The 12974-nt window shown below is 40.4% G+C and overlaps 1 protein-coding gene across 2 annotated transcripts in view; it reads left to right on the top strand.

Annotated features, from left to right (window-relative positions):
* Window positions 1–12974, top strand: part of mgmt (O-6-methylguanine-DNA methyltransferase) — a 449047-nt gene that overhangs the window by 33923 nt on the left and 402150 nt on the right. For both annotated transcript variants that reach the window (XM_068052718.1, XM_068052719.1), the window contains exon 2: window positions 3207–3254. In XM_068052718.1, coding sequence (XP_067908819.1) covers window positions 3222–3254 — 33 coding nt within the window. In that variant the 5' untranslated portion in view covers window positions 3207–3221. The remainder of the gene's footprint in view (window positions 1–3206; window positions 3255–12974) is intronic.

Below are 12974 nucleotides of genomic sequence, written 5' to 3'. Positions count from 1 at the left end.
AAGCTACGCTCTAACAGTATCTCGCTGAGACTCAACATTGAAATACATGGAACAGTTTGAAGTTGTACTTGCGTGAGACATACCCACTAAGCTTGCCAAAAAAAAGTTATGCGTGTTCCTTCCAGTGTAAATAGATTTTTTTTAAAAACAGTGTGTTAAGTCTTAATTACTGCCAAGCAACATCTCTGGCACTGAAAAATTATGTTTATAAGTGTGCAGTCTCATTCCTTCAGGTTTTAATTATCTTAAAAAAAGTAAGAGTTTTTTTCCCCTTTGCGCTTTGTCTTTTTTGTCTCTCTTAATCCCATCTTTCTTTCCATCTCTTTATTTTGCTTTCTTGACCTGATTTGACATTGAATTAAATGGTAAAACTTAAACTTCCTGGTTCAGACTCTGCAGCTCATTACTGATTCTTCAATCCGATTGGTTAAGGAGACACAGTTTCTTGCCCTGTTCACACATGTCCCAGAATGCCTGTAGAGAATGCTGTGTTGAAATGGCTTTCTAACTGCAGTAAGTTCCAGTACAAAATGTCATCGTCTGGATAAGTGCAAGTGTTGTGAATCAGCTGCCACCCGTTCTTTTGCTGCTGGAAGCAAAATCTGATCCATTGTTTTGTGAGTCAAAATGTTTGTTTGGCCTTGTTAATGAGCAATTCACTTGAAGCAGCAAGAAAAACTAAGCATATGCCAAATTTTGAGAGAAACCTGTGAATAAATGTAGATTATGGCATCAGTCACACTTCAAAAGCATTACACATAAGTTTCAGATCGATAGGGCAAAGAAAAATGATTGGTAAACTGGTTGCAGTGTGCAGCCATATTCAAAGTGAATGGAAGCAGATAGACAATTATTGCTACATGATTGGAACAGTACTGTGAAGCAAATTCCATCTGGTGCAGTTGTGAAAAAAATCTACTTGTATAAAAGAAGCATGGCTGATTGATATGAAAATATTGGATGGTGTACCTGACTCATAAATTGAACTGTAGTGCATAGTACCTCATATGGAGAGCATCAGACAATGAGTTGAAGAACCTATGTTAGAATATCTTCTTTAGACTATACATACAAGTTGATTTTTTATAGTAATCGATTGCATTACTAATTTTATAGTAATGTTTTGAGAGTTTTTTTATAGCAACAGTAAAATGGCAATTGTCAAATATGATAACAGGTAAGTGCAAAGAAGAATCAACATGTCTATACTGTTAGAAGCTGGATCAGTATATCCTTCAAAAATAAATTCCAACCCACCCACCCCTCCAACTTCTGACATATACTACACTCAACTGAAAATATTACTTTGTATTTTTCTAATGAGTAATATGCACTAATTATAGAATTTTAAAGTAAAACTTCTGTAAAGTCGACTGAAATTACATGTTGCTAAGATTACATTATATGTTACGGTAACTGTAAATCCCCTAAACTTGCTGTTTTTAAATCAAATTGCGAGCATCAATTCCTGACAATTATCAAAAATTGTTTCTCAGCAATTGGTAATATAGCCTAGGAGGTCTGTTGTTAATTCCATAGTTGGAGTCACAGGGAATATGATTAACCTGCAGGTCATCTCTTAATGTAATTATTAATGATTGATTCTGTTTATCCTTGAAATCGATATGAGAAGCGAAATGGCTTGGAAAGTATTAGGGTTTGATTTCTTTTCTCTCACAGGAATGATTCTTAGCCAAGACTAAGGCTAACTGTATTGGAATAGGAAAGTCATAGAATTTGAAGGTAGTTTTAAACAGACGTTTATAGTATGTGTCTTAAGTGCGATATTTCCCTAGTGAATGAATGTGACATAGATCAGTTAAAGATTATGATTTGGTATGGTAACATCTCCTGCCACTAATAGTTAAGCTGGTATATGGAGTAATTGATCTGCCTGTGAATGTTCCAATGTAAAAACAATTCAGGCTATTTGAACTATATTTTACAAGTGTGCATGGGACCTTTGGGACTGTATATTGAAAAATGTAGTTGTATGGCAATTCCATAGGAACCCAATTAAAACAGATTGACTCAGTGGTTTCCAATTTTTCATTTTACAAAAATTTAATGTACGTTTTTTAATACAATTTTACACAAAGATGTAGTTTACAATAACCTTAATCAGTAACATGATAAGTATTTATTTGAAATTACAAGGTGAATGCCATAGTGCTTCTGGTTGCTTAAAACAACTCGATGCTGAAATTGTAGAAGTGTTCTTTCACTTCACAGCTTTTTTTTATTTGCTAACCAAATGTAATGATTTAATTATGATACAGTAGTTGTATTATGTTTTGCAGTGGAAAAGCAGCAGTGTGCTTTTGTTTCCATTAATTGTAAAAAGAAATTATGCCGAAATTTGAAAAAACATATTTCCAGAAAAATATTTTTCTTGGCCTATCAAAGATTTGGAAAGGGGCAGGTGATTGAAATATATCCAAAAAAAAATTGTGTTATTAGATTAACTGTCTTATAATATGGACAGCCAAGTCATCAGTGGATTGTCCAGAGACCCCCCTTTTCCTAAATTTAGTCCTGATAAAATCATTACAGATGCAATAGTTCCTGATTTTGTTTTTGTTGCATGTATGGTGCAAAGTTAAAGATTTCTTAAATTTTAGTTTCATGTTACCTTGTAGAGTTCTCTTAAAAATGAAAGATTGACATTGACTGGTTTAAAGTGACAGATTCCTTTAAGTTGCATGAATAATTACTTTATTGTTGCCTTTTTATTCAAGGGCTCGAATGAGACTGTTTAGACCAAAGATTGAAATGAGAAAGAACATTCACTGCAGTTTGAAATGGTTTATTGCAGTGTAGGAAGCCTTGTCTCAGATGTTTGTCAGTAATCTACACTAGGTTTTGAGCTGTTACTAATACACTTTTCCCGAGCATCAAAGTAGTTTAGACTGCATGATAACCGTAACTCTCCTCATCTCATCTGTTGCTTGCAACCCATTACAGATGATAGTTGACCTGTGGAACCCAGAGATTCCTGTTTGCTAGTAACAAGTTTCCTTTTCTGTTCAGACAATTCATACTCAAAAATGAAGAGTCATAATGGCCAATTTGTGTAATCACAAACCAAATCACTATCATACGTGAAATAAATAGTACAACTGACAGGCTTGTTCTCAACTGCTTATATAGGTGCATGCTGCATCTCTTATCTGTTACTAACAGGCTTCTTCTTTATACTTTTACAGCAGAAACTGCTTCACATGGCTAACATGGCAGCGAGACTTCATCAAAAAGTGAGTTCCAATGAAAATATCCTGACATACAAGTATGAATCAAAAAAGCAACAACATTACAAATGAGTTCACATATATAGCAGTATTGTGCTTTTCCCTAGTGTCCAGCAGTCACTGTTTGGTATCTAGTTGACAAGATTGATGCTGCAGTGTAAATCTCTGTAGCGCTGTCATGGCTGGTAACAGGCATCAGTGGACCTTTCCCCATCACAAATCTATCTTCTGTTGAATAGAGATTAATAAGATGAAGCACTATTCTTCCATATGTTGAGTTTTACTGCTTTTCGCTCACCTCCAACTCCCCCCTCCCCCCAAAAAAACAAAAATAATTAGAGTTCACAGTAGAATAACATCATCTTCCATGGTCAAGCAGAAATCAAGTCACTCAGGTTCTGTACTTTTCAGATATTAGTTAACCTAAGCTGTACTAGGATACTGATGAGGAAGGGAGAACTGTTACTTTTCTGCTTATGTAGCAACAGAGGAGAGATACCTGGATGCCCTCATGTATCAAAATCATTTAAACAGAATCAGGTCACTGTCCTAAAGGACGCTGTCTTTTCTATTAATGCATAAAGAATGGAGAGTGAGAGAGAGCACATGATGAAATAGCATTTACTCAGTAAAACTAATATTTATGACCCTTTATATAAAGTTGCATCACCATTTTAAATGTATTTATTTCTAAGATGTTTTAACTCTTACTGTTTGAATCATAATGAATCATGATAAATCTGTCACATTATTTCTGCATTTGATGAATCTATGGCTTTCTTTCCTCTCTTCTATTCCAATGCTGCTTGGGGCATGATCTTTAGTTTCCACAAAATAACTTATTAGATGTAAATAGCACATGCTGCAGATGAATTGTGGATTATATAGTATTTGTGAGAAGGTAAAATTTTAATAATTATACATTAAGTGCGGTTAGCAAGTATGTCCTTGTAAGACTTAAGATTGTTGCTGCTGTACATGTCAATTAATGGCTATACATATTTAAATCACATTTACAGTGGTGTAGATGGGCAAGTTGCACCTTTAGTAAGTTATCTGAGCAAAGGGTTACATTGATGGGCAGGATAAATGGTGAATCTGTTTACCTCACATGAATAAAAGCTATAATGAGTGCTTTTTTAAAAAATTGACTGACCAGTGATGTTATGCAAATTTTGAAATTAATCACTTATTGATCTCCAAAGCTTCCAATTTAAAATTTCTCACCCTCCTGTTTAAATCCCTTCATGGCCTCACTCTTCTCCATCTCTGTAACCTTACCTAACCCTACAAATTCTGTTCTTCTGACTTTGGCCACTTGTGAATCCCTCCTTTTCTTTGCTGTACTGTAGGTGGCCATGCCTTCACCTGTCTAGGTCCACACTTTGGAATACCTTCCCTGAACCTCTCTGCCTCCCCACCTTCCTCTTCTCCTTAAAAACCTACCTCTTTGGCCAAGCTTTTGTTCACCCCTCCTAATATCTCGTGCTTTGTCTTGTGTCCATTTTTGTCTCTGAAGCTTCTTGGACCTCTTTATGTTAAATGTGGTATACAGAAAATTGTTCTTTTCAAATTAGGCGGAGTGGAAGTGTACACCACATTTGAGGTAGTGCTGGTGGAAGGGCGAATGGTCTGTTCCTCCTTGTTTGGTGGTTCTGCTATGAACATTTGCAAAAAACAAGGGAAAGTAGTAATTTATTAAATCATAACTCAAAACAGGTTTCCTGAGTTGTACAAACAGATGTTATAAAAAATGTATTTTACACCTTTTCAGGTTAGTAATTGCAATCTTAAGGAATGAGAAAAGTATCACCACAGCTTTGACAAAAGTGAAATCTCTGTATAGGCTTTACATCACTGTGTTAGTATACGATCATATACTTTGCAGTTATGGTGTGAATCACTTGTTATATTTTACACAGTGCTATATTACACTTATATTATTTAGTCTTTTATTATATTCTTCCCCTATAATTAACCACTCAGTTTCTTATGTATATATGATCATGCTGGAGGGTAGAACTTTCAGTTATTCGCTATTGTGAAAACTGAGGGTTTTCACTATGCTGTGGGAGATCCCCCAGACTTGATGCACACACAGTTTTCCTAGATATTCTGATTTGAATACATTTTCTGTTCATGTTGAGCTCCTGGTCACATAGTAGACTGCCTGTGGCGTTTACATGTAGGTGAGAGGACTGTAGTTAGCCTGCTGTAAGAATTTAGAGGACTGTAGTAACCATATAAAAAGCAGCATTGGAGATTAACAATAGTGATGCTAAAAATGACGAAATCATTGGATCTGCCATAATATGACATTGGCCTCTTTTAATGTTGCTTCAAGATGTGGAGTGGAATGCTAAAAAGTAAGAATATCTAGATGGTCCTTGCTTTATTAGTGCCCTATTTTTGTCTGTGAGGATATCATTAACCAAGGCAGAAGCGGATGAACTTGGTCTTCAAGGATCCAGTTTTGCACCCTGCATTCACCTTCACATAAACCTGACACTTATGATTATTTTAAAATACAAATATGATGAATGCTGCCTGAATGATGCATTTTTTTCTTGTAACCAGACCACTATATTTTGATGGAGTGGCACTACTTTCTGCTCATAAAGCAATGGCATTGTGCCTAGGGCCTAGATGACTTTTGGGTGCCATCAATATCCCCTTTGAGGTTTATAAAATCCAACAGTGCGACAAAATTGGGTAGCCATGCTATGCTCTGTTGCTGCTGAAAGTGAAAGGAAATGAAAGTGTTGGCCCTACTGAACAATGCGTCATCTCTTTGACACATTTGTGCACAACAATTGGCAAATATTGCAGATTTCTCCTGTAGCAGCTTGGAAGGAGCCAGAGGTGTACACCTTGTGGGCAATCGTGACTTGACTGCCACTGACCATCACTATCATGGAAGGTTCTGGTGCCATCTGATCACTCTGGCATCCCTTCACTTATTCTTCATTACCATCCGATATGAAATTCCAGTGAAAGGGCTGCACAGAGAGGATTTTTCACAGTCATGTGGGAGTGGGTTTTGGTGCGTGCGTGGAGTTGAATCCCCTGAAATTGACATCATACCGGGATCCTGACATCATCCCACGCTCTTGCGGTTTTCCCTGGGGTAGGTTCTGAGTTCAGGACTCCTTCTTTCCCAACAGCGCATGGGTTCCACGCTGTGACTACACCTCACCAGGTTGGAGAAGGGAAGTGCACTGCAAACAGCAACTTTATGCAATTACTTTCAAGAGCCTTGGATTCCACTGAGGGTAATCTCACCTTATTGTCTGTGAGACTTTCCTGTAATGGGGGGCTACATATTCTGCAGTTGCTTGGACCTCTGCGGAAGAGGTGCAGCTTGCTCCAGCTCAGAAGCCACAGTGATAGGAGTAACAACTCCAGCAGCAGCTGCCTTCTGTACGGCCACATGCTGCTGCATAGAACGAAGAGATGGGCTTGGACTGCACCTCGAGGAGGCGATGCCCTTAGCACAGGGTCAGCTTCCTTGACCTTTGAACAACAGTGCCTCAGAAGGCTTAGATTAGATTAGAGATACAGCACTGAAACAGGCCCTTCGGCCCACCGAGTCTGCGCCGAACATCAACCACCCATTTATACTAATCCTACACTAATCCCATATTCCTACCAAACATCCCCACCTGTCCCTATATTTCCCTACCACCTACCTATACTAGTGACAATTTATAATGGCCAATTTACCTATCAACCTGCAAGTCTTTTGGCTTGTGGGAGGAAACCGGAGCACCCGGAGAAAACCCACGCAGACACAGGGAGAACTTGCAAACTCCACACAGGCAGTACCTGGAATCGAACCCGGGTCCCTGGAGCTGTGAGGTTGCGGTGCTAACCACTGCGCCACTGTGCCGCTTAATCTCTCATGGAAAGTGGTCGCAACCATTTGCACCCTTCTGGAAGCAGACTTCTGCCCAAGAGGAGCAGGTGGCCGCTAATTGCAAGGTCGTCACAGCCGTCAATTTCTTCACATGTGGGTCCTTTCAGGGATCTGCTGATAACATCTGTAGGATCTCATAGTCTGCAGCCCACAACTGCATCAACCAGGTCGCTGATGCCTTGTTTGCGACGGCTTCTAACCATATTAACTTTAAGATTGATGTGACCAGTCAAACCCAGAGGGCTGTCGGTTTTGCTGCCCTGACAGGGTTTCCACAGGTACAGAGGGTCATATACAGCACTCGTATGGCTGTCAAGGTGCCATCGGACCAACCAGGTGTATTTGTATTTGTTAATTGGAAGGGTTGACACTACCTTAATTTGCACCTGGTATGTGACCACTGCAAGAATATAATGCAAGTCTGTGCCAGGTATCCAGGGAGATTCTGTGACTCTTCCATTCTTCGGCAATCTCAAGTTCCTCAGCTCTTCTCTTTACCAGACAGCCTCAGCAGTTGGCTCCTGGGAGCAAGGGATACCCACTCAAGACCTGACCCGGTGAGGAACTCTACCGCAGGGGCACAGGAGAGGTAAGGTCATTGGCTTGCTCAAGATGAGGTTCTGCTGCCTTGACAAATCTGGAGGTGTCCTTCAGTATGCCCGAGGAATGGTCTCCAGGATTATTGTGGTCTGCTGTGCCCTGCACAACATAGTGCTCCGAAGAGGACTAGAGCTGATACTAGAGGATGATGGAGCGCACCCAGCATCCTTTGTGGAGGAGTAGCATCCTTATATGCCATTGGTGCCTGCATCTGTCGACCTGTCTGCCAGAGAAGCCCACTATGGCCTCACCCAGGCATGCTTATTTGAGAAGTGTGCTTATAGCATTGCAAGCTTCCCATCATGACCCCTGTGTAAACCACCACCTCACCCCCAACCAAACCTCCTTCCTACAGTCACCCAGTCAACCATCACATTCACAGCCTTGCCTCCTTATCAAGGCGGCCCAGTCTGTTCACAGGAATGAAGCTAACCAATGGTGGATCCAGCAAATTAGAGGCCATGAGAATGAGTAGTTCATGTAAACTCATTCTTTCATTCAAATAAAGAGCATCAAGAGAACAAAAGCAATGTACTAAGCATCCAAGTGAATTCCTTCATGCAACTAAGAATTTTTCCTCATACACTTTCTATTACTTCTATATAGTGCTAATCCTGTGGTTTAAGCTGAGCTGGAGGCAGGCTTCTCATTCCCCTGCCCTAAAAGATGAGATGCGTGTGACAGCTGTCCTCTGGGTTTTGGAGCCTGTGTGGGCCCCGCCAAAGATTTCCCCACCTGCACCTGTGCAGGGGCAGACTTGTTTATCGGGCCAGGAGGTAGCTTGTGTGGCACTGTTAGACGGGGGTGGGGAGGGCAAGGAATGAGAAATAGGAGCACCTTGAGAAGAACCCCCACTGCCATGAGCCCTTTCTGCATCTTCCCTCTCAGAGCCCAACTGCAATTCTCTGCTAGCCAAGAGCAGGACAGCACTTGGCTGCAAATGACTGTGACCTTCAGCCATCAAGGGAAGGATTTGATCAATATTGTGTAAACTGGCAGCTATAGAGTGCAGGAAGTTGGTGTGGACTAGCATGCACCTAGTAGCCTGCCGCGTCTGATTCTCAATGCAGGTGGCCACTCTTCCAATGAAGGTGGTCATCAGCACAGATGCATGAGACATCATGGCACTCATACTGAGATGGACTACAAAGACATAGTTACAGGGTAACCAAGACTGGGAACTGAATGTTCAAGGATATTCGTCATTTAGGAAGGATAGGCAAAAATGAAAAGGAGGTGGGGTAGCGCACTTAATAAGGAACGAGATCAGTAGATTAGTGAGAGAGGATCTTAGATTGAAGGATCAAGATGGAGAATCAATTTGGGTGGAACTGAGAAACAGCAAAGGGCAGCAAACATTGGTGGGAGGTGTTTATAGGCCACCAAACTGTAGTGGTACTGTTGGGCAGGGTATAAATCAGGAAATCAGAGCTGCATGTGGCATGGACAATACAGTAATAAAGGGTGAGTTCAATTTACATATAGATTGGGTAAACCTAATCTGCGCTAATGCTGTGGAGGATGGATTTCTGGAGTATGTACGAGATGGGTTTCTGGAGCAGTATGTTGAAGACCAACTAGGGATCAGGCTATTTTAGATTTAGTATTCTGCAATGAGAAAGGGCTAATTAATAACCTTGCTGTAAAAGAGCCTTTGGGGAATAGTGACCATAATGTGATAAATTTTACATTAATTTTAAAAGTGATATAGTTCATTCTGGAACTAGGGTCTTAAACATGAACAAAAGAAACTATGAAGGTATGAGGGGCAAGTTGGCTATGGTGGATTGGGAAAATACACTAAAAGATTTGTCAGTACATAGGCAATGGCTAGTATTTAAAGAAGTATTACATGGTCTACTACAAATATACATTCCTCCAAGACACAAAAATCCAACAGGAAAGATTAATCAACTGTGGCTAACAGTAGAAGTTAAAGATTGCATTAGATCATAGTTTGCCATAAAAAGTAGTAAGCCCGAGGATTGGGAGAAATTTCAAATCCAGCAAAGGACGACCAAGAAACTGATAAAGAAAGGGAAAGGAAAATATGAATGCCAGCTAGCAAGAAACTTAAAAGCGGACTGTAAAAGTTTTTTTTAGGTATGTGAAGAGGAAAAGATTAGCAAGGACAAATGTGGGTCCATTACAGGGGGAGACAGGAAAATTTATCATGAGAATAGGGAAATAGCGGAGAAACTAAACAATTACTTTGTGTCTGTCTTCCCAGAGGAAGATACAGAAAATCTCCTAGAAATACTAGGGAATCAAGAGACTTGTGAAATGAAGAACTGAAGGAAATTAGTATTAATCAAGAGGTAGTACTCAAAAAATTTGATGGATTGAAGGTTGATAAATCCCCAGGACCAGATGAGCTACATCCCAGAGTGTTGAAGGAGGTTGCTATAGAGATAATGGATGCTTTGGTGGTTATCTTTCAAAATTCTGTAGATTCTGGAAAGGTTCCTGCAGACTGGAAAGTAGCAAATGTTACCCCACTATTTAAGAAAGGAGGGAGAGAGAAAACTGGGAACTACACACCTGTTAGTTTGGCATCAGTAGTAGGGAAATGTTAGAATCTATTATAAAGGATGTGATAACTAGACACTTGGAAAATAATGATTTGATTGGGCAGAGTCAACATGGATTTATGAAAGGAAAATCATGTTTGACAAACCTGTTGGAGTTTTTTGAGGATGTTAGTTGTAGCATAGATGAAGGAGAACCAGTGGATGTGGTGTATTTGGATTTTCAGAAGGCTTTTGATAAGGTCCCACACAGGAGGTTAGTAAACAAAATTAAAGCACGTGGGATTGGTGGTAATATACTGGTATGGACAAGACAGAAAGCAGAGAGTCGGAATAAACGGGCTATTCTCAGGATGGTAGGCTGTTGCTAGTGGGGTGTTGTTACTGCACATGGATCAGTGCTGGGGCCACAGCTGTTCACAATCTATATAAATGATTTGGATGTGGGGACCAAATGTAATATTTCGAAATTTACTGATGGCACAAAACTAGGTGGGAATGTAATTTGTGAGGAGGATGCATGGAGGCTTCAAGGGGACTTGGACAGGCTAAGTGAATGGGCAAGAACATGGCTGATGGAATATAATGTTAGTAAGTGTGAAGTTCTCCACTTTGGTAGAAAAAAGCTGAAAGGTGGAGTATTTCTTAAATGGTGAAAGCTTGACAAGTGTTGATGTCCAAAGGGACTTGGGTGTTCTTATTCCTGAGTTACTAACAGCTAGCATGCAGCTGCAGCAAGCAGTTAGGAAAGCAAATGGTATTTTGGCCTTCATCGCAAAGGGTTTTGAGTACAGGAGTAAAGAAGTCTTGCTGCAACTGTATAGAGCCTTAATGAAACCGCACTTGTACAGTTTTGGTCTTCTCATCTAAGGAAGGATATACTTGCCATAGAGGGAGTGCAAAGGAGGTTCACCAGATGAATCCATGGGATGGCAGGATTGTCTTATGAGGAGAGATTGAGTAAACTGGGCCTATGTTCTCTAGAGTTTTGAAGAATGAGCAGTGATCTCATTGAAACTTATAAAATTCTTACAGGGCGTGACAGGGTGGATGTAGATAGCATGTTTCCCCTGGCTGGTGAGTCTAGAACCAAGGAATTTAATCTTAGAATAAGGGGTAGTCCATTTAAGACTGGAATGAGAAGGAATTTGTTCACTCAGAGGATGGTGAATCTTTGGAATTCTCTACCCCAGAGGGCTGTGGAAGCTCAATCATTGAGCATGGTCAAGACAGAAATCGATGGATATCTGGATACTAATCACGTCAAGGAATATGGGGATAGCGTGGGAAAGTGGCGTTGAGATAGATGATTAGCCATGATACATTGAATGCAGAGCAGGCTCGACGGGCTGAATGGCTTACTCCTGTTCCTCTGTTCCTATGGACTCCTACATTTTTTTGTGCAAGGTTGCGCACTGCCCCTGAAAATTCTGACACAAGCACACACAATTACCATTGCTTTTCCACAAGTTTCTGTTTAGTGTATGACCCCCCAAGGCTCAGCATCTGTGTCCAGCTGAGCAGAGCTTGGATTATCCTGCACCCTTCAATGGGGACTTTCCACTGCTGTCCCTGTCTCCAGCACTGGCTTCTGCTCACATGCGATGTGCTTCCCACATGTGCCACCCGTTCTATCCGTGATGCTGGACCCACTGAGGTTTGTGTATCTTTGCTGGTGTAGGCTTGCCGGTGGGCAGCTGATCTGACCCGGCCCAGCCTCAAAGGAAGACTCTTAGAAGGATGCACCATCCATGGTGAATTAAGGAAGTTAAGCATGGTAACAAATTGAAAGAAAAGGAATACAATGCTGCAAAATTTGTGGTGGGCCAGAAGATTGGGAAAATTTTAGAAACTAACTGAGGATGAGTAAAAAAAAAAGAGAAATTCGAGTAGGAGAGTAAACTAGCAAGAAATATAAATAAAAACAGACAGTAAAAACTTCTACAAGTATATATAAAGGAAGTGAGAAGCTAAAGTAAGTGTTGGTCCCTTAGAGGATGAGACTGGGGAATTAATGGGAAGCCAGGAAATGGCAGAGACTTTGAACAAGTATTTTATATGTCTTCACAGTAGAAGGCACAAAAGGCATCCGAAGAATAGCAGAAAATCAAGAGGCAAAAAGGAGTGCGGAACTTAAAACACTCACTTTCACTAGAGAAAATGTACTAGGAAAACTAATGGAACTAAAGGCCCCGAACCTGATGGCCTGCATCCTAGGGTCTTAAAAGAAGTGGCTGCAGAGATAGTGGATGCATTGGTTGTAATCTTCCAAAATTTCCTAGTTTCTGGAAAGGTGCCAGCAGATTGGAAAACCGCAAATGCAACACCTCTATGCAACAAAGGAAGGAGACAGAAAGCAGGAAGCTATAGGCCTGTTAGCCTCACATCTGTCATTGGGAAAATGCTAGAATCCATTATTAAGGAAGTAGTAGCAGGACATTTAGAGAATCAATGCAATCAGGCAAAGTCAAAATGGTTTTATGAAAGGAAAATTGTGTTTGACAAATTTATTAGAGTTCTTTGAGATTGTAACAAGCAGGGTGGATAAAGGGGAGCTAGTAGATGTCGTGTATTTGGATTTCCAAAAGGCATTTGATAAGGTGCCATATAAAAGGTTACTACGCAAGGAAGAGCTCATGGTGTTGGGGGTAATATATTAGCATGGATAGAGGATTGGCTAAC

Source organism: Heterodontus francisci, chromosome 20 (assembly GCF_036365525.1).
Source record: "Heterodontus francisci isolate sHetFra1 chromosome 20, sHetFra1.hap1, whole genome shotgun sequence".
Taxonomy (NCBI): domain Eukaryota; kingdom Metazoa; phylum Chordata; class Chondrichthyes; order Heterodontiformes; family Heterodontidae; genus Heterodontus; species Heterodontus francisci.
This window is presented reverse-complemented; position numbering and strand designations above follow the sequence as displayed.